At 38.5% G+C, this 21,840-nt stretch overlaps 2 protein-coding genes across 5 annotated transcripts in view; both read right to left on the minus strand.

The window, feature by feature from the left end:
* slc25a21 (solute carrier family 25 member 21) overlaps nt 1-12,473 on the minus strand; it is a 114,648-nt gene extending 102,175 nt beyond the window's left edge. Inside the window, exons 1-2 of one of the 4 annotated variants that reach the window (XR_010931789.1) lie at nt 12,241-12,473; nt 12,050-12,132 (exon numbers count right to left, since the gene is read on the minus strand). Coding sequence is in view for 1 of the 4 variants with exons in the window: in XM_067613762.1 (XP_067469863.1) it covers nt 12,050-12,119 (70 nt within the window). In the remaining 3 variants the exon portion in view is untranslated. Of the gene's footprint in view, nt 1-9,378; nt 9,400-10,040; nt 10,098-12,049; nt 12,133-12,240 lie in introns of those variants that run through there. The other 3 variants (XM_067613762.1, XM_067613763.1, XM_067613764.1) reach the window with 3 other exon arrangements.
* A 3,133-nt stretch (nt 12,474-15,606) lies between these two features.
* Nucleotides 15,607-21,840, minus strand: part of plekhh1 (pleckstrin homology domain containing, family H (with MyTH4 domain) member 1) — a 37,450-nt gene continuing 31,216 nt past the window's right edge. The window contains exons 22-30 of the mRNA XM_067614125.1: nt 21,536-21,713; nt 21,231-21,386; nt 20,632-20,729; nt 20,138-20,279; nt 19,803-19,945; nt 19,384-19,513; nt 19,172-19,255; nt 18,376-18,522; nt 15,607-17,050 (exon numbers count right to left, since the gene is read on the minus strand). Coding sequence (XP_067470226.1) covers nt 16,898-17,050; nt 18,376-18,522; nt 19,172-19,255; nt 19,384-19,513; nt 19,803-19,945; nt 20,138-20,279; nt 20,632-20,729; nt 21,231-21,386; nt 21,536-21,713 — 1,231 coding nt within the window. The 3' untranslated portion in view covers nt 15,607-16,897. The remainder of the gene's footprint in view (nt 17,051-18,375; nt 18,523-19,171; nt 19,256-19,383; nt 19,514-19,802; nt 19,946-20,137; nt 20,280-20,631; nt 20,730-21,230; nt 21,387-21,535; nt 21,714-21,840) is intronic.

The following is a 21,840-nucleotide window of genomic DNA, read 5'->3' on the forward strand; positions in this document are numbered from 1 at the left end:
CAACTGTGGCTATGAGGCTACGGGGCAGAAGGTTAAATGCCCAATTCGAGACTTTTCAACACACATGTCAGTGTTCATGAGGAACAAGGTGGTAGAGGATAAACAGAGGGCGTGTTATGGCTCTCGAACAGCTATGTCAAATTTTCTTCAAAAAGTTTGTTACTGGTGTTCTCAGAAAGTCATATTTACTATGATTTACAGAGCCCTGAACGCAGCGGCGGCCTATGGAAGATCTACTGAGATCATAACTCTGCAAAGATGAAAGACAGAGGAAGCTCTTGTTTCTGCTGTGACTTAATGAGCTTGAAGATAGAGCTCGAATGTATACACACACATCCACATACATAACCCAGACGCCTATAGAACAGACGCGCACAAGTGCTTAAACATGTCTATTTTCTTTTCTCCGACTGCAAATCTCAGATGTAACAGTATGTGCACACACTTCTCGTGCAAACGCGTGCAATTATGTCTAATTTCCCGGCATAAATTTCTCACTCGGATGCGTATACACACACAAAAACAAACAAACAAACACGTACGCTTGACCGTTTCGTAGCATGAAAGCATAGCTCGCACATGCACGCAGCCATTTCCTTTGCACGAATACATAACCCAGAAGCATGCAAACATACACACACACACACACAAGGTCCACTCTCACAACTGTAAACTCTCGTTTTCTTACAGGGTCACTCTCTCTTTGCCCCTTGACTACTTAGTCTAAGTGCTCAATTAAGCATAGCTTGTGTAGCTGATTTCCCTCGCAGATTTATTATTGTTGCCATGTGCTGCACTATGTATGCCTTCACTTTTCGACTGCTATGAAACGTCTGCGTCATCTCATTTCTTACCGGTTTAGTATGCTTTTTATTTTCTATCTTGAGCACACACCCCGCCCCCGTACACACTCGCAAATAATGACTTGCGCTATTTGGAATGCTGACTGGTGGATTGTCATGTGGCGAAAAGGTGTAGGAGACCTTTGTGATCATCTTGTTTGCAGTATGAAATCATGCAATGATGTGATGAAATACTCCTAGCAACACAATCTAAAATCAGCTCCACTGTGCTTCCTGCAGCGCCGTGTCCTGGTTTTAATAATTGCTCCCTCTAAATAGGAGGCAATGATCCAGAAAAAGCCTCCCATGTTGAGCAATCATAATTATCCTCCTGAATCCACTCTTACCATAACAGTATAATTATTATTATTATTCTAAGAACTTGCATGAATGATAAATGTCCTGTTTGTGCTGCCATGCCTGACAATGAGATTAACAAGAGGCTGCTGTAAAAAAAAAGAAAAAAAAAGTGCAGGTTATTAATTCTTTAATAAAATGCAGCGCCTATATGTTGCTTACTGTATATTAATGCACTCCAGCATCAAATCAGCATCCTGTCTTGTTGGACATATCTAAAACGACTTTTCTGAGACAATTGAAGTCAACTGTAATTAACTGTGCGTTTGTGACATTGATTATCTGATAAATGATCAACAGGACCCTGCACTGCTGGCGTTGCGTAAACCTCGCATCATCATTCTCATGTGATGACACCATTTGTGAAATCTGTGACATCACTCCACTAAAACACCCTATAAAGCTCAATTACAAAAACAATCATGAGGGTTTTTCCCCTCCCCCCAATTAAAATTTGGCATTTTTTAATGTAAATCCATATGACCTGTATGGCATCACAGTAAGCTGTGAGTGTTGTATGAGCGACAACACTTTATAGCTGTTTGTGGAATAATAACATTATTCCTATTAACCAAGCCCAATTATTATCAATTAAAATCAAAGATTTATAGAACACATGTAAGCCTATTAGCCCTTTAATAACAGTAAGTATAATAATGGATGCAATAACACAACATTATTGGTTATGCAATAATGCAATCATGTCATTAATGATGCAGTAGTGTGTCATCTAAAACCAATAACCCACTAGACTGGCTTCCAGACTAACAACAGCTGATTCAGGAGTCACTGCAGTGCACGCGGCCTCTCTCTCTCTCCCTCTCTCTCTCTCTCTCTCTCACGCTTGGCTCGCTCCTTTTAAAAAAAAAAAAAAAAATGTAGCCGTGCGCGTGCCCGTGCGTGCTGGAGCAAATACAATCCGGTAATTGCGCGTTGCGTCTTGGCTGGACTCATTTCACACACAGCACAAGCCGCCTCTGCGGTAACAACAGAGCAGTCTCCCTCCCCGTGCTTGGCCTCCTCCGGTCCCCCAAGCTCGGCCAGAGAACCGTTGACATAAATCATGTCATTAAGATAACGTCGCGAGCGCGACTGAGCCTCATACATCACATCACAGGGCTCCCAAAAGTTTGTATTTCTGTCCACTCTGACAACAGCGTCTTCCCAGCCAACGGAGATCTGCTTTAATCTAAAACAAACAAACAAAACAAAACAACAAAAAAAAACTACCATCTTAAAGACATCACTGCTCGCCTCCAACAGACAGCAACATGCAGACCATTTAAAACGCATAAAAAAATAAATCAGGCTATATTTTAAACATCTTAAGCTCACTTTAGTTTTTTTTTCTACACTAAAGAGACTATTTCGGCTCTAACACCCTAACTTTTGTACCATTAGAATATTCACTTCTTTTTGTTTTCTTACATTTAAACCCCAAATTCTCGTGCATGTTTTTGATTTTACTGCTGGTATTGCATAAGCTAAAAAAATTTGGATTTAATAGATCAACCAAGGAGGCCATGTCATGACATAATATGCAGTCTTGATGTCTGCTGCAATTTTCAAATAAACAAAACTACGTAATTCTGAATTATTATTTTTTTTTAAAACTCATAAAAAAAAGGAGCTGCACAACGCTGCTCCTAACAGATACTTCTGATTTTAACAGGCAGCCATTAAGAGACTTCTTGTTTGACTTTTATCCGACCTGGATGACTGAGAATCTTCAGTGCTGTCAAAACGCAGTCATTAGCTGCGCTGATTGTCTGCCAAATGGCACACGACCCAGCGCCCTGTCTCTAAAAAGCAAAGCATGAGCTGAGGTTACTAACATCCTAACGAAAACTCATAATAATAATCATCTCCTTGGACTGTGGCTCATAATGTGTATGTGGGTGCAGCACACGAGTAGAGAGCTCAACTTACTGCAATTTGTGTCTTCTATATGGGTAATGAGATATGGTTTTCTTATAGGATATTTTATAGCATATTGCAAAAAAAAATAATCATAACTGTATTTGTGTGTGTGTGTGTGTGTGTGTGTGTGTGTGTGTGTGTGTGTTAAAATGCACATCAGCAAAAGTAATCCCACTAATAGCTCAATAAAACATAGATGACTTTCAGCTATGACGAGTAATTTAGGGCCTGGTCATTTTAATTATGTCACTGATTTAAAATTATCTTAACAAGTGTTCATTATTTTATCATCAGCATTTTATACAATCTATTTTGGGGGGGGAGGGTGGGGGGGGGCGAGGCATTTTGTATCGCATTAATTAGGCTACACTACCGTTACACTTACTGCCTGTTCGCATTCAACAGGCATTGTGATCACTCACATTTGCCGAGAGCGGTAATGAGTTGACGCAGATAATAAATCTTTGGTGTTTATTTTCGGGGAATGATTGGTCTGTTGTAATTTTTCCATATTAAATGAGGGGTTACTTTAATTATAGCATAGCTACACCCTGTAGCGTGCAGCTTATCCGTGAAGAAATGAATGGCTGAGTTCACTTTTATCAAGATCGGGAAGAAAATAAAGCAGCTTCTAATAATCGATGCGTTGTCTAATGTCCAGAAAAAAAGCTGCGTGTGATCGCCATTTTTTTTTTCTTTTCCTGTAACAGATACGTAGAAAGAGAACGAAAGACATGTGTGTCCGGTTAAGTAGCCATCCTTCAGCACCATCATGGCTCATTTTAACCAAGCCATCCACAACACCATGCACGGACATCTGTCTGTCAAGGATGGTAGCCTACAGAAATGTAAATGGGGCCTATTTAACGCGAGCCAAAGCACACATTAAATATGAGGAGGGGACGTGAGCCTCCGCATGCCCTCCCAGACTGAGAAAAAGAAGAAGAAGAAGAAGAAGAAGAAGAAGAAAAAAAAGATGGGAGGCAGAGGGAGCTGATTTAGAGGAACAGGCCGAGAAGCACCCCATCCAGAATCAACATTACTTCAAACATGAGGTCATCTAAACATCTGTCTACAACATGTCCGCCGGGACTTCAATCAAAGCCCCGCTGAAACATGTAGGCAATTGTTTCTGGAAATAAATATTAGGCCTAATTCGGCTGTGATTGGTGCAGCCAGTCGAGGATAGTGGAGAGAGAGAGAGAGAGAGAGAGAGAGGAAAAAAAACACCGCTAACTGCAGTCTCTGTCAATGGATAACCCCCGCGAGCGCGCACACTTTGTTTGACTTTATTTATTTGATTTCCCCCTCTCTCCTCCTTTCTTCCCTCTCCTTCATTTAGGCTAAGTGGCTTTATTTGTTCTTTTTTTTTTTCCTCTTTCTCCCTCCCGACTGATTTCAGGTTCACTGTTTAAAAACCAGTTAAATCAGGAGAGCTGCGGTGCCATTTGAACGAGGCTCTGACAGTCTGGAGAAAGAGTTGCACTAATCACACGCGGGGCGTCTGTCTCATGTCGTCACAGTCCATTTGCCGGAGACGGATCGATTTACTCATGGAGTTTAAAAAAAAAAAAAAATGCATATACCAAGGAAATAACAAAGGACTCAGAGAAAACATTACAGCAGGGCCCATGTAACTGGATAGAGTTTCATTTTTCTATTTTTAAACATCACGCCAATCTGATTTTAAAGACAATTTCCACTTAAACCTTTTTTTTATAGATTCTTTCAGGTATGAGAGCTTATATATTACATTGGGTTTTTTTGTTTTCCTAAGTATTTGTAGCAGCTTTAGGGCATCCATGCATCAATAATGCCTGTAAAATCTATCACTGAAACCCAACCAATAAAAAGTTGCAATATCCCTTTACTTAAAGGGGGATATAGTATGCAATTACTGCCCCCTTGTGGACAAAGTATGAATTGACTGCACTGAAAATACTGTATGTGTAAAATAGGGCTGAAAAAAACTTATTTTCGTTATCAATCGACTAATTGATTGATCTTTTGGTCTACAAGCTATCAGAAAATAGCAATAAATACTCATTACAGTTTCCTAAAGCTACGGGTGACATCTTCAAATGTCCAAAAATCCAAATACATTCAGTTTACTATCACATAAGAGAATTTCTGCCTGAAAATGACTTTATTCGACTATCAAAACAGCTGGCGATTGATTCTCTGTTGATTGACTATTCCAATAATTGTCTAATTGTTTCAGTTCTTGTGTAGAATATGAATATTTTAAGAATTACTGCACAGCTGTGTAAACTGTAAACCTATTAGAAAAACACTAGTAGTAACTCCGGCAAACATACACCAAAAAAAAAAAACCCAAAAATACAAAATGAGCTACCAACATCTGCAAAAATCCTCATATTCTAGCAAGCAGTCAGCACAATTCAGCTTAGTGCAGGGAGACAAACACAACCTATATTCAAATATTCTCAAACAGAAAGATAAAAACTGCAGTTTGCCCAGAAAGTCATAAAGTCAAAGTGTGCTCGAATGACTTTACACAGCACAAAATGCAGTTATCTTCCTCTTAATACTCTGTGACCGGGTCGCACATAAACGAACACCAGTCTCTCTTAATCCTCGTTAACAGTCAATCTGGATGAAAAAAAAAAGGGGGAAAAAAGGCTCCAGAGGGGAGGCAGCGAGAAGGTGAAATGAAACACTGAGGTTATTCTGCTCAGGAATCGAGTCTCCGTCTCCTGAACAGCAGCTTTCAGGCTCCCGTGATCCTCGGCGAGGACAGACGAGAGCCCCTCAGCCTCTGGACGGAGGTTGAGGACAGCAGGTTGTCAGACCCAGGGGGCTTGTTGGGGTGTGAGTTTCTCATCAAAACGTCACCTGAGTTGAGTCACGCCCTGAGCGCTTAACAATTAGCTGATACATGACAGCGTGAACGCCAAGTTGAAAGTCGTTATCGGCTCGCCATCATATAATCTGAAAGTCAGCTGAAGTTAATGGTATCACACATACATACACCTAAACTATTTATAGCGTGCAGCCATCTTTGCAGAGCTCCCAAAATAAAAAATGAAAAGGAGAAAAAAAGTCCAGCAAAACGTTTTATAACAAAACAAGTGCACTCTGGGCCCAAAAGTCCAGTTTTTACCCCATTATCTCCTATATTCTTGTGCTCTGATTGTTCACACTCGATTGCACAATAGCCAAAACACTCACTGTAGGGAGCAACTGTTTGTTCATTCTCACATAAACCATTTGATGAATAAAATACAGATTCTATTCATCTTTCCTTGAAGATTTAGAGAGTATAATGCAGTTATGCACACGAGGAGGAAATGACTACAGCAAGTTTTTTATAGTTTTTGGGTGATGTTAACATACACACGTCTACACCAGACTGATAAAAGTGGAAGTGCATGGTCTCTAAGACACAACAAAGACTCAACAGAGCAACACTAAGAAATGAAGGAAAATTACTAAGAAGGGAACAGTGCAGGAACAATGTGTGCACAGTCTTAAAAATGCAAGTCTCTCCCCACACCATTGTACGTGAGCAAAGTACTGAAAGAATTATTTAGATATTGGACTTTTGGGACCACAGGGCAGGGCAGTCATTTGCCTGTAAAAAAAAACAACACATACAAAACAACCCAAAAGAAACTGGAATATACTGCAGCACAAGCTTTTTAAACTGAGAGGGAAATTTTCACTGTGCATTTGAGTGTCCAACAAAGTGTAGCATAAATTATAAGTAGATAATTACTCTATTTTAGTTTTTGAGTGAACTGTCTTCAATCAGCCTCCATCAGTAACCACTAACTGCAATAACATCTGAATGTTATGTCATTAAAGCACTTCTTGAATCCTCTAACAGCAAAATACAACACAATTTTTACATGGAAAATATAGAGACATGTAAACAAACCAATTAAACAGAGATTAAAGCACAACAATTAGATTAATTGACAACTATTTTGATATTCGATTCATCTTTTTTGAGTCATTTTTTAAAGTCAAAATGCTAAAATTCTCTGGTTCCAGCTTCTTAAAGTGAATATTTTCTTGTTACTTTAATCCTCTATGACAGCAAACTGAATATCTTTAGGTTTTGTGGAGTGTTGGTCAGGACAAAAAAAACAACACACTTTAAGTTGCACCATGGTGCAAGTTTCACCAGTAAATGAAATAGAAGAAAATGTTTTGGGCTTCACTTGTAGCAACATCCTCAACTTGGCAGGAGGAAGGAGGAGAACAAATGTAGTGTTGGCCACAAACAATTTGAGGAAAAAAAAGATTTCGTAAGCATGTGTCAAGTCAAGGCTGCCTCCAAGGTCTTTTGTAGTCATTTTGTGCAACAATGAAATAAAAACACTTCATTCATATAATTTTAACTGTTTTTTTGGGGTGAAATTTAACTGTTTTTTCTGTTTGTGTATAACGGAAATGGAAATAAAGCCAAGATAGTTGAAAACGTTTGATGAATAAAACATGCTGTACTAGAGAACGGTTGTGCGACCTGTTTTAATTTGGATGAAATGTAAATATATATAATATAATATATGAAAATGTAAAAATATGTAAAAATATAAATATGTCACTATCAACACTCCTTAATAAAGAGGAAAATACATACGTACGTGCATACATGTTGAGGAAATATTCAAAAAAATTTATCCTGGCATCTCTATGGTAAAAATGTGTGTTTTTCTGGTTTCTGAATATGAACAAAGTATATCCAAAAGCTGGAAACAAGCAGCTATAGACTAGTCTGGACACTGTGTACAGACGGATTCTTTTTAAAAACGCCCTTCAGTGGGGACCAACTTGGTGACAGGGAAAAGCAACCGCACCCAGAATAAAAACCAGCGTTGTGGTCATTATTGTTTACAGCTGTTCGCATGAAAGAAAAAAAAAAAAAAACCTGACACCACAAAGTGACAGTCTAAACATATTTTGATAATCCCTATAATAATACTGCTTGTTCACGAATACAGTCGGTATGACTACAGTCGGCTATATCTGAGATCCAACATGTACACTGAAGATCAAAGATTATCATGATAATGCAATTGTCACAAAAGGAATAAGAGGTTTTTATGTAAAAAATAACTACAGAAAATTCAATCTATGCAATAAAAAGTCTTTTCTGAGCAGCTACACTTCTTCTCAGCTCTTTACGGCATCACATTCATTCCACAAATACTGCATAAACCACCGCAATCCTGCACTTCTGGCCGCTGAGCTGCGTTTCCACAGCAATGGAGGACTGAGACTATATTTCACAGTAGTTGTATATGGATGATGACTCACTCACTGTCACTACTCATGCAAAGGTTTAAGCCAGTGACCTTCCAGCCACAAATTGGACTTCCACACCTGCAGAATCTCTTGATAACAGAGATGTAGTTGTCCAAAGTGTGTATTCATTATCCCTGATCATGCAAAACAAGAAAAATGAGTTCTTAAAAATAACCTCCTTACAAATACTTGCTGGTGTAACCGCTTACTTTGAATTTGAAGAATGTAAAATGATGAACTATGAAACCTTGACTTTAGTTTTGCACATTCCTTTACATAATGTGTCTGACATAAGCATCCTCCTATTACTGGCAGTGAATAGAAATGTCCTTAAACACTGAAACGGATATATTTATATGGGACTTACAAGCCGCAGCAAATATTAAATTAATAGCCAACTTCTTAGATAATCAATTAATCATTTTGAGTCATTTTTTAAGAAGAAAATTTCCAAATTCTCTGGTTCCAGCTTCTCAAATGTGAATATTTTCTAGTTTCTTTTGTATATATTTAATAAAACAAGACATTTGAGGTTGCTTTGGGAAACAGTAATCAACATTTTTCAGCATTTTATCGATCAAACAACTAATTGATTAATGGAGAAAATAATCAACAGATTAATTGATAATGAAAATAATCATCCGTTGCAACTCTAGTGTGATCATTAGGGTGTTACAAGTTAGAATAGTAAATAATGTGGATTACACTGAGGCTAGGGAGGAGGTAAACTCTGGCACTGCAACTACACACTTGAATCAGTATCAGTTTTACTTTTAGAAAATCTTTTCTAAAAACATCCAATTCATTTGACCTCCATGAGTCTGACACTTTCTACAACAACTGTGTGAATCCAACAACACGAGTTACTATATGAAGGTACAATATCAGATATTTCTAGCCAGCAGCTTCTGTCTTTACTTTGTCCCTCTGCCTCAGCAAACAGGAGTTCCCAACATGTCGACCGTGTTATGCAATGTTAACTTACAGCAGACAGCTGGAGGCGAAACGAGTTTTTTGGGTGAAGGTTAAAGGAGAAGAGCAGAGTAGCGAGAGAGTACACTTCTGTTCACTTCCCAGTTTGGCACCGAGTCTTTTTCTGTCTGGACTCCAAGAGCTTACATGTAAACTAGCCTCATCTGTGACGTCAACGCTCCATTCATAGCCGAACGGAATCGAAGAATGACGAACAGAACGCTGACGTCACAAATGAAGCCTGTCGTGCTTTGCATATCTGAGACGTATTTGCCCCGATAACATTCAAAGTCTCTAATGTAAAAAAAAAAAAAAAAAAGAAGCAACAGCTACACGAAAAACGCAAATGAGGCTAGCTTACATCCAACTCTACCTCTTTTCATAATTAGTTCTTTTCCTCACTAACGCTGTTGTGAGGCCTAGCTAGCTCTATTTTAGCTGGTTACACAGGTCAACAGGTGCACCTGATGGTTGGTCAGCAGGCCTGGCACCAACATACAGCTTAATAATATAAAAAATATATAAAAAAGTTCACTATCCTGTTGGTTATAAGACTAAAATCAAGTGGTAAAGCCAACAAAGGTTAAAAAAAAAAAGCTCATACATTTGTAGCAGCAAGTCACTCGGCCATTTGTAAAACTCGTTAGGGGATAAACATCAAAAATACAAACTTACCCGATCAAGGCAAACTTTTTGACGACTTATAGAGCGGATGAACGATGTCACGTGGGTAAAGTAACAAAATGTCACGTAAAGTAACAAAATCATGATTATTCCAACAAGAGTGGGGTTAAGTTTAATGACTTCCATTACAGCCACAAAACAAACAAACAAATATTATGGAGCGCATTTTCTTCCTCGCTCACTAACCAATCAGAACGCTGCTCAGCTGCAGTGTGTCAGCGCCCCTACTGGTGGCCGGGAGGTGTATTACAACAATACTAGTATAAACTGTCTCAAATGTAAACCCTGCAGCCACTATCAATGGCAACACATTTACTGTATTATGTCATGGTTTGTATTATTTGAGTCAGCCCTTCTCTGTCGGAGTAAATTATATTTTATTACTTTACACCTCACATTGTTTTTTCAGAATCAAAAACAGGTTTATTGCCAAGTAGGTTTGCACATACAAGGAATTTGCCTTGGTGTTGCGGTGCATAACATAAAAAAATAGAAGAAAACCCAAGTACCTATACAAAGTGAGAGAAAAAGACAACTACCAGAAAATACCTTTGATATAGATATATAAATAAAATTTACAATTAAAATTAGAATATAGTAAAAATATATTCTAAGTGAAAAACAGATGTTGAATTGCACAAGATATCGAAGAACAGTATATGTAATGTGCAAATGTAAAATGACATATAATTACGTTAATGTAACGTGCCAACACCATGCAAGAAGACCATGAGTTGCTAAGAAAACTGTTTTCAATTCAGCAAGTTTGTATTTTAAGCATTCTTCCAAAAATGAATTTTATGAGCACCTGAGTGAAATGTTATGGTTACCTTGATAGCCATGCAGGACAGCCCTGATTCCATTCAAAAGGTTATAAAGCATTACAGTAACATGCACAGGGAACAATTTGCTCTGAAAATTGAAATTCAGGGCTTGCTCTCCTTTCTGAGTGCCATCCACAGAAATGACAAGGTATACAAATGACTAAACTGTGTAATTAGAGTAACTTGTGCAGCAGTAGTGCAAATTTGAAAAGTCCAGTGTCTAGCAGTTTTGCATATCTGTACTGTAACTTGGGTATAGTATGAATTTGTTGGATGTCCATAACAATGGTTTTCACCCCTAACCCAGTGGTTCCCAATCTTTTTGGCTAATAATAATAAAGCAAGGTCTACCTGGGACCCCTTGTCGGACATTGCATTGTCTACCAGTTAAACGAAAGAGAACTTACTTTGTTTTATTAGAATAACTTTCACAGGCTTGAGGAAGCCTGAAAAAGTTTGTGTCAGAAAATATGTCAGAAATATGTCCTATCATATTGCAACCCCTTAGTTTAATCCAACAACCCCGTGTGGGGGTCGCAACCCCCAGATTGAGAACCACTGCCTTACATCCTCTATGTAGGATACCGGGTAAACATCTCATCAGCTGGGTGGGATAGGTAGTGTATTACTGTAACTGCTGCAAAAGTGTTAAAACACAAGATGAAACATTTTCCTACCCTGCTTCAAAGCCTTACATTTGAAAATCATCAGTAACATAATTTCCTTGCCTAGGAGATAGATAAATTAAAATGAATGAAAAGATAATAAATATTCTGGTGTTGACATTGCAGCTGATCAATAAAGTTTTGGGGTTTTTTTTAGTTGTACGCATGCGCATTACGGTGGCACAGACGAACACACACACGAGATCCGGCACATCCGGCAGCGTGTGAAAAGGATGGGAACTATCTCGCTCACACATGCGTCATCTTTGGCCAGACGATCTGCAGACTTTATCCTGGTGTCTGTCCTCCACGCATGTGCGATTACAAACCAGAAACATTTTGTACGGTCTTCCAGTGAAAGTAATCGAGGAGGGCGCCAACACATATTTGTGTAACGACCAACACTGTTGCTATGCTACATACATTTAGCGACATACGCTCTCTCCATATGTTGCGTAATCTTGAATCAACGCTGTCATTTAGCTGAAGCGAAGAAATTGTTTGGACTTACCTGCGGATCCACCGGCAATAATCTGATGAGAAGCCTCCCGGAGCATGCTCTGCGGCTTCTTGCTTGACATTTTTTCAGTTTGTCTACCAAAGCAAACAGGAGATAAAGTTGTTTAAAAAGTTCCTGTTGTACCTACCAAGAGACCATATCTTAAAACAGTATGTTTCTGTGCTGGTTTACACCAAACCAACCTGTGCCTCCACTTCCACTCGATGGTATCTTGTCCTGCAGGCTTCAGTCACCCTGCAGCTTGGATCCTGTAGCAGCAGCGGCAGCAGCAGTTCACGCTGGAGGAAAGCGCAGCAGTGATATCTCTCCGAGTGCACAGAGGCTAGGCTAGGCTAATATGGAATCAATTATACCAGCTGCACCAAACTGCTGTTTTAAATTTAACCTCCCAGTGTCTCACAGTGATGGAAGTGCGTGAATACTGTAAATAAGGAAGGTGGATAAACCCTTTGACCCCCTTGTCAGCGACCAGTATAAAGCAAACAATCACATAATGAGCACAAAGGTCACTCTTATTTTTTTTTATAAATATCCATTTCTAACTGCATGTTTTTGACACTGTCTACTTTGAATTTACACATATATAGGTCACTGTGTGATATTATTTTTGACAACATGTTATTGATACACATTAACAACCACTGGGTTAATATTTTACCCAGTTTGGGTCAATATAGCAACAACGCCATACTGGATTAATGTTGTGCATAAAGCCACTAAAGACAAAAGGTTGTTTTGACCCAGTTTTAGTTGGGTTATTTACCCAAACTAAAGCTTGTTATAATCTATTCTTTTTAAACTTGCATGCCACAGTTCATTATTGATCGTTAATAACTTGTGTATCTGCATGTACAAGAGACAAAAAACTTTTGACAGCTTTTTGTGTGTAACACTGGGTCAAAGTAACAGACTGCTACTGGGTTAAGTTAAGCTAATGTTGTACTTATTGGTACTATATTGACCCAAGCTTGGTAAAATTTTAACCTATTGATTTTTTTAGTGTGTATAGTGTGTTACAGGCTGTAAATTTACACAAAAATGTAGATTGCCATACAGTACATCAGTCCAAAAGGAGAGTACACTGAAATTCTTTTGGTTTGCTTTCATCCTGTGTAGCAATACACAAAGAGGCTGAGTGATCAAATCACGCTTGTCTTCGTCTTATTTTAAATCGCTACTCCACCCAAACATGATCACATTACCCACTGAGTGCTCGAAAAGGTTGTAAAAAAGTTTCAGAAAGAACAGAGGCTTTTGTTAAACTTAAGTTGGTCACAGTCGATTATGGTGCAGGACATTTGGATATTACTCTCCGTCCGTGAAAACCTCTTGTCATTGGAATCTACTGACTGTACTCAAACTGACCACAGCTGTAATTTTCTGTAAAGGAACAAACCACAACTACTTATAATAGGCTAAATCATTCAAAACCACAATTAGCATCAACAGGAAATATATTACATATTGATAGACAATGGAGATCTAATAGCACATGTCTCAAAAAAGATTATAAATTACAATTTAGTGTGTTCTGCATAATGTATTTTTTTATTAAACTAGTATGTGCCCTTTAGCAACATCTCTAAAAATGGACCAGAGGTTGGCAGGTTTGCATAAGAGACGCATATAGGGCGCCTTACACAAACCAGATATACGCCCACTGTCCCCGTCTCACCCCCCCCTCCGTCTTATGTAATGTGAATATCATGTTTTAAAGTCTTTGGTAACCATGTGTGCAGGCATGTCAGCTGCATGTCAAGAGTCTTTTCACTCTGATGACACCTTGATTCAAAAGGTCACTAAAAGGGCAGTTGTTTGTGTTTGTGGTTGTGTTTGGTGAAGAAACCAGAAAATAGGTACATGTACTGGCACAGCTCAACAGGTTTAATGTTAAATCACATCCAAAACTTGTACACATTGTTCCTTTTTTTGACATGTGACATCACAAACTTGTTATTTATGAGTGATGTTCTATTAGTTGCCAATACTTTCCCAGCGTTTACAGTACTTTGAATTGGAACAAAAGGTTAACAAGATAATTAAAGGGGCATTTCATTTACTTTATTTAATTTGAGAGTTTATGAGATTTAACTTGTCCAAGTTTTGTCAACTGCTCATAATGAAGGGAACATGAGCTCACTAAATAAATAAACATAATGTGGTCAAAATAATCATATTTCAATATAAATTGAGGTCAAAATAAAGTGGACCAGCAGAAAATTTGAATCAATTTTTGATAAGTAATTAATCAATTATTATTAAGTCATTTTTAAGCAATAATGACAAAAATTCACTGGTTCCAGCTTCTCAAATGTGAAGATATGCCGCTTTGCTGTGTTTATATGACAATAAACTGAATATATTTGGGTTTTAGGCTGTTGGACGGACAAAGGTTAGACAATTACAAAATGTCGATTCGTATTCTGGGAAATTGTAATGGGCATTTTTCACTATTTTCTGATATTTTATAGACCAAACAATTACTCAATTATGAGAGAGAATCAGCAGATTGATCAATAAAGAAAATAGTCCTTAGTTGCAGCCCTAAAAAAAAGTATTAAAACCAGAAATCTCATGAATGAAAGACTCTATGGTGAAAATTATTCAGGCAGAAGCCGTCACACTGGAGGATTATGAAAAAGAACAGAGCTCTTCAGGTTTTACAAGAAGTTTAAAATTATGCATCCCTCTACACTCACTATTCAAGATAAATATTATTTTTTAGATCATGCCTTACTCATTATTAACGTAACATACATAATGATACAGTTGGCCAGTAAAACACTGTAAGGCTTTGTTGTAAGATGCTCATCAATCCCACAACACTGGAATCTTTTACTTTAAATCGAAGTTGATTTAAACTCTAATAAAGCATGTGGCCTGAGCCATGTTGCTCAATGGAAAAATTAAATAAGTTATTTTCTTTTTTGATGAGCAGTGAAGGCATGCAGAAATTCAGCAGTGAGCCCTGTAATGAGCATTTCATTTTCTATAAGAGCAGCTATGGAACAACAAGATTTTCAGACAAGCTATAAAAATGTGGGATTTACAGCATATATTTGGCAGGAAAACGCCATTACCACTTTGACCCCCTTGGATAAGAAAAGGCAGAACAGCTTCCACCCCTAAAACCTCAATTCCAGTAAAGCATGTAAACCAGACGCACTGTTTTCAACCAGTACAGAAGGTTAAGAATTTAGTTTATGGATATGTTGAATGAGTTATTTAGTGACATAGTGTGTAGAAACAGTTTTCTTTTCTTCTCCAAGAAGAGATTTGATTAATGGATGAATTCGGTTACTACAACATGAACCCTGTGTTTCCTGATTAGAGGCAAAACATTATAAAAGTTTTTATTCCAGCACAAGAAAATAGGCTATGAAAATGACAGACGTTATTTAAGAAATTAACAGCTATAAAAATGTTGCAAGGTTTTTTTTTTGTAATCACTGCAAAGCATGTTCACCCAAAAAGTGAAGGAACAAAACAAAACTTAAGTTATGAAATAGATTTAACGAATGCATAAAGAAAAGACAATGAAAACAATCTAACCAAGGATTGTACCATTTATTTTATTATCACACACAAACATACAGGCAACATAAAGACACCATCTCTCAAACATTTGTAACACATTCTAGTACAGTAACAAACATACTCTGCTCTTAAATTACTCTACTACATTAAAGAAACTGTATGTTTTCCTATTTAAATGTGACAGTTGTGGAAAACATAACCTTTTTTAAGCGAATGCTAAAAAAAAAAAAAAAAAGGAAATAAATAACTAATTTTTTTTTTTATATGCGCAAGACAGTGGTTTGATCCAAAACAGTTCAAGTCATTAAGAAATTTTTTGGTAGCTCTTCTTTCTTTTTTTTAGAAAAAATGTCCATTTCTGTTTTTTGTTAGACTGGTTATTAAAAACAGAGTGACAGCAGTGATCTGAAAATGCTCCGTGTGTTGAAGTTTTCAGGGGAATTTTTTTTTATTAGAGGACCGTTAGATAATGAACACATTCCACTGCTTACATTTCCCAGATACAGTACTCTTACATCGCTATTACATATCTTTTTTTAACTCATTCTTAACAATTGTTGTACCTCAGTAATACTACAATGATAATAGATCTTTCGGGGAAAAAGTAGTCCTACTCTTTACTTTATATAATAAAACCAAAAGGGGATTAAAGTAATATTAGATGTGGATTTTTAGATTATCATTAAGGCACTAAAAACTATGACTCTGTATCATCACATGCAATATCAGTCCCTTTCTAACTGCACAGTACCTCTTAAATGAATTTTAAACTCTGGTTCATTGTCAAGTGATAATTATAAGATACACAGTGACACACAACACTGTATTTTAGTCAACCCGACTCTCAGAAGGCCACAGTTTTGTTTTTTATGAAAGAAAAGAGGCTGAGGTCAGAAGAAAGGCAAGACTGAGCAGCGGGAAAGTCAGTAAAAAGATCTCACAGCGAGTAGAAGTGTGACAAGTGGAGACCAGTCCTCAGACCACTAATATTTCAAAAATAACGCCCAATTTTAACAATGAATTAGAAACTGACCTTACACCTAAATCAGAGTTGGAACACTCTTTTGTAGTAGAAATAAATAGTCTAACAAGACCGACCCTAACACCTCTAAATCTAAATCTTCATAAGAAACACTTACAAAAAAACACAAAAATAATCTCATAGTACCTGTTCTGTAAAAATGGAAAAACCTGGACATGCAACCCAATGCACTCCGGATGAATGTGGACAAAAGGTAACTGTTGTCATCCAGCCTCCCTGTAAGTCAAACAGTCTTTGTTGTTCTTGTTGCTTTGCACAATTCACAGTAGTGTGGGGCCCTTGGTGGTGTAGTTCATGGCGGGGAAGTGCCTGCTGTCTACGTCCCAGTGGCCGTGGGGCTGGTGCGAGGCAGACGGGAGGCTGGGGTTCCAGTGGTTAATGTAGCTGGCCATGAGCAGAGTCAGCTCCAGTATCTTGAGACGGGGGGGCAAAAACAGGTCAAATCAGGGTGGGATTAATGGCTTTAACATTATGATACTATTACATTTCATTTGATTCCGGGGAGCTGGAGACCCATATTTTCTGACAGAAGATGTAAAAACCCAAGAAGCCCAACTGATCTGCAATAAAGGATTAAGTTAGCCTCATTAGCTTCAGCTACATTAGTAATATGACTCTGTGTTAAAGCCCCATTGAGATTCTGCACATAAAACAGCAGAATCAACCTGCTTTCCCCATTAGTGCTTGGTTGTGATGTAAAAACAAGTAAATATGGAAAAGGCAATCTTCACAGCTGCCTTATAGTATTTCAAGACATTCAACACTCCATCCATCCACCTACATTTCCTTCACACCTCAGGTGCAGATGCTTTAGAGCAGCGGTTCCCTGCTTTTTTCAATATGTACCCTCACATCCGTATCAAATTAACTCAAGTTCCCCTTCATCAAGACCACCCGTCCATGCTCCAAATGTGCTCATTTGAACTGATTCTAAACTGAATGCTATTCAACACCACTGACAATATTTTTTCATGCATTTGGCACTATATTTTATTATATTGTTGCAATACGTTTCATACGACTGAACTGTCAATGTTGGTTTGGTGAAGTTTGCATTTGTAGTAGTAATGGCAGAAGCCTGTTGTTCATTTATCCATTACTTTTAGCTAGGTAACTGTTTCAACTGTCCATCCATTAATTAATCTATTTCAACTGTTTATTACTTTTAGCTACCTGTTTAGACTTCTCTACTCCCTTACCAACTAATTTCTCTGCTTCCTTGCTAACTAATGTAGCTTGTTAACTGATGTAGACTGTTTTCGATCTATCTATTTAAACTGAAAACTAAACTATTTAAACCATTAATTTAGTTATTTCAAACATTTATCCATTGCTTTAGCTGACAATTTTAACTCTTTATGTTACCTTTAGCTGAATTTCAACACTTTATCCATTACTTTTAGTGATCTATTTCAACTGTCCATTACTTTTAGCTAACTATTTCAACTTCATCCATTAATTAATCTGTTTCAACTGACTAATTGCTAAACACGCAACGTTCAGGTGTTACAGCTGTATGTTTTAAATCAAATTGTAATTTAAATTTTTTTCACATTTATTGAGGTAATCCACAATCTTTCCATGTGCTCCCTGGTAAATATAGAAGAACCGCCTGGTGTATATTAGATCATCTAACAAAATGACAAGTGACAACCTCAGTTACATGTGAGGGCAAAGTGGAAACATGGCTAAGCTTTTGAGCACCCACAAATCAGACGTGTGAACACAAGGGGCTTACCTTTGGTTTAGCCATAGCAAAGACCAGCTTCTCCACGCTCTTCTTCCCAACTCCAGGCTCCCTCTGCTGGCTCGTGACCACCATGAAATCATCACAGCAACCACCAAAGGTAATCACAGACTGGTAGGAGTATGTGACCAGCGTGTGCTGCAAAATGTAAGCATTGCCAGTGTAAATTTGCAGTGAAACGGATATAAACACGGAGCGTGTTCAGATTTTATTGCTGATCCTAGAATAAAGCACGGAATTCACTTGGGAAATCGTTTTGGTTTCTGCTTTTTTGAGGGGCAAATTGAGTGTGAAGAAGTGTCACATAATTTTCAGTGACTGTGATTTTTACTTTGTTCTTTTCTCTGACTTTCTGAGAGCACATGAGCAAAGCTGCCCGCCAGACCAAGAAAGAAACAGAGCACCATGGGCTGCTGAAAATTACAGAGCTCAACCTAACATCTTTTACATGTTGAAACTGCTGTCTGTCAGGGTCAAGAATGTCAAATTGGAGGTTGGTCATTTTATTTTCCTGTGCATTTCTGGTGTTTGGTTTGAAACACAAATAAAAAAAAAAATCTTTCCAGACCAGTGGGTCAACAAAGCTCTGCAGACATGGTAGTTGTAAATAGGAATCTCAGTATTTCAGTTATAAATCTGTAGGTCTGCAGCAGAAGTAAACCCTGACCCTAAATTCTAAAATGTTCTAATTAAATAAATGTCAGTCTCTTTATGTTTTACATAACAACACAGGACAGAGATGGCTTGTGTTGACAGAGGTATTTGCTCTCTACAGTTTGAAACTCACCATTGTGTAGTCCAGTACACACAATCCATCCTCATTGACTGCCAGCCACACCTGGCTCTGCTCAATAGGAGAGGGGGGGACAGGCTGTGGACACGGAAAACAAAGACAGGTCATGTTACAGGTGTAATTCACCCTAAGTGAAGACAACAGACTGGTCCGACCTGTGCTTACAAGCATCACAGACGGCTATGTTACAGTTCAAGCCTTTTTACCTTAGCACTGAGGAGTTTGGCTCCAAACAGGGGCCATTTCCGAGCCACGGTTAGGTATATTCTCACACACTCGGATGCACTGCACCCACGTAGCACAGACCACTTAGTGGCCAGACGCTCAGTAAGATCTCTGAAAGGAGACGAGGAACAGTAGTGCAGGTTTAAATATGAATCTGTAGTTACTACATTTAAAGTAAATTCACAACATGAGCACCCTACAACATCTGTGTCTGATCTAGCCTTGCTTGACATAGACTAATTAATGACTAAATACCACCACGATGTCTGTCAGACTTGTGGATATTGCAAAATACAAGTAAGCAAATAAATACAAGTAAACAAATCTGTAAGCTGACATCATGTTCTCGATAAATAAATACGATGATGATGCATTTAGATAACACAAGTGTTTGTTTTACCTGAGCTGCTCCGAGCTGCAGTCCTGTTTGTAGTGTTTGGGGTAGAAGCGCTCTAAAGCCTGCAGGAGAATCAGCTGAGATTTGGGTTGAGGAGAACTGGTGGGGGAGGAAGCAGCTGGTCGCTCCAAATCACCGTGTTCAACCTGCAAGAAGACAAAAAAGAACAAAGACATATGGTGAGAAAAAAAAAGAGACTGATGTTTTTAAATAGTCACCTGCAGCATGTTTCTCTTGGACTTAATGAGCCCTTTATAAATCAAATACAGTACAATGCCACTTTTGTGCAAAAAGCTTTATTACAATTTATATTGTGTCTTGGCATAATCTTTACACACCTGTGCCATGAGGGCAGCCACCTCAAGAGCCAGCTCTTTGTTCACAGGGAAGTTGCCTTGGTGAACTTCATCATTCACCTGGTACGCCAGGAGGAGGCGCTCTCGCTCCGTCTCTCCTTTCACCTGAGATCGGAAACATAGCCTGTACAAGGACAACCAAAAAAACAACAACAAAGGGAAAGGTTGTCATGAAACTTGTTTTGCAGGGAAAAGAATCTGGCAGAGAATGAAATTATGCACACACCACTGCATTTTCATGGTGCAAGAAACCTAACCCTAACACTTAAAATTACTAGGTAAGGGGAGAATCACCATCTTTTATTGTGTGGTCTATGTTTTTTTTTATTCTACAAGGCCTTATTTTCTTTACACAAATGTTTGTTTTTGGTCAAGGAATAATTATGAACACACAATAAAGGATTTTGAGTTTATAGGTGTGTCTGTGTTTGTTTGAACGCTGTTACGCAGCCCACATGTGAGCACGGGAATCCTACCTGTTCTTGTATGTTAGACGGACAATCCGAGTCCCCTCGTTTTTCCCAGGGTGCAGCTCCTTTAGGGCCTGCTCCCACTTGGAAATGACATCACAGATCTGGCAAAAGGGATACAAGTTACTCTCAAGTCAGACATGTGGAATCGTTTTACCTTATTTTTGGTTCTGTCAGCAGGTTGCAGTAGCTATAGCTAAAGAATAAGACACTGATTTGTCCAGAAAATGTTGGCTATACTGTGCTGTATGTGCCAGATATAGTTCACTGTCTTTGCTTGAGTGGTTGGACATGATGGAACAGTTTCAGTAACCAAAATTAAAATTAAGTGGAAGTACTTCTTGTACCACGATTGAGTGAAATTAAATTACAGAGGAAGGCTATTATGCTGGAATATGCCAGCATTTGAAAATAAAAAAGTAACAAAAAAGTTTGGACAGCCTGAATTTGTCCAAATTAGTCTTTAACTATCCGCTACTGATCTTCAAAAGTATTAGGTAACATGATATGAGTTATTTGACTAAATACACCACAGAAAGCCAAGAGCTTCAGTGGAGTGGAGGGTTTCTCCCCATCCACTTATTCTCATTGACCCGCAGTCCAACCTTGGCAGACGGCTGCAGGCAGTGCTCCAGGTCTTTGCCAGATGGATCATCAGTGAAGAGGGCAAAACCGGACAGCTGAGGCTTCCTCATGCCAATCCTCTGGTTCAGCGTGTTGAGGAACTCTTCCACTGTGGTGGAGCCATCGAAACCCACCACCTACACGAGAAAACAGATAGCGACGATATCATACAGCTGCAGAACCACCAGGCAGCACCAGAGGTTTCAGATCCTGCAGTTCTGGATCCATCATTTGTTAAAGAGAAAAGATGATGAAGTAGATGTCAGGATCAGGATGGATATGTTACCTGATAGGTGTTGTTCATAAAGTGGACTGGGATGCTGAATGGCAGCGAATGGTGGTACGGGTTCCTCAGCAGGATGGACACTATCTCCATACGCGAAGGTTTGGCCTCTCGCTCTCCATTCTGTAGCGTTCGCTCCACTGACCTCTGACAGTACACTGCATACTTCCCCACCTCACTCCTGTGTGGAGAAATAAGATGAATGCGTAAAGACATATTTGGAAACCTGTTCATTTTTATTTTCATTAAGTTACTTTGTTGAGTTTTTCTGCTATACTTCAAGGAATCAGGGGTCAGCTACAGGCGTG

The sequence above is a fragment of the Thunnus thynnus genome, chromosome 16 (genome assembly GCF_963924715.1).
Source record: "Thunnus thynnus chromosome 16, fThuThy2.1, whole genome shotgun sequence".
Classification (NCBI taxonomy): domain Eukaryota; kingdom Metazoa; phylum Chordata; class Actinopteri; order Scombriformes; family Scombridae; genus Thunnus; species Thunnus thynnus.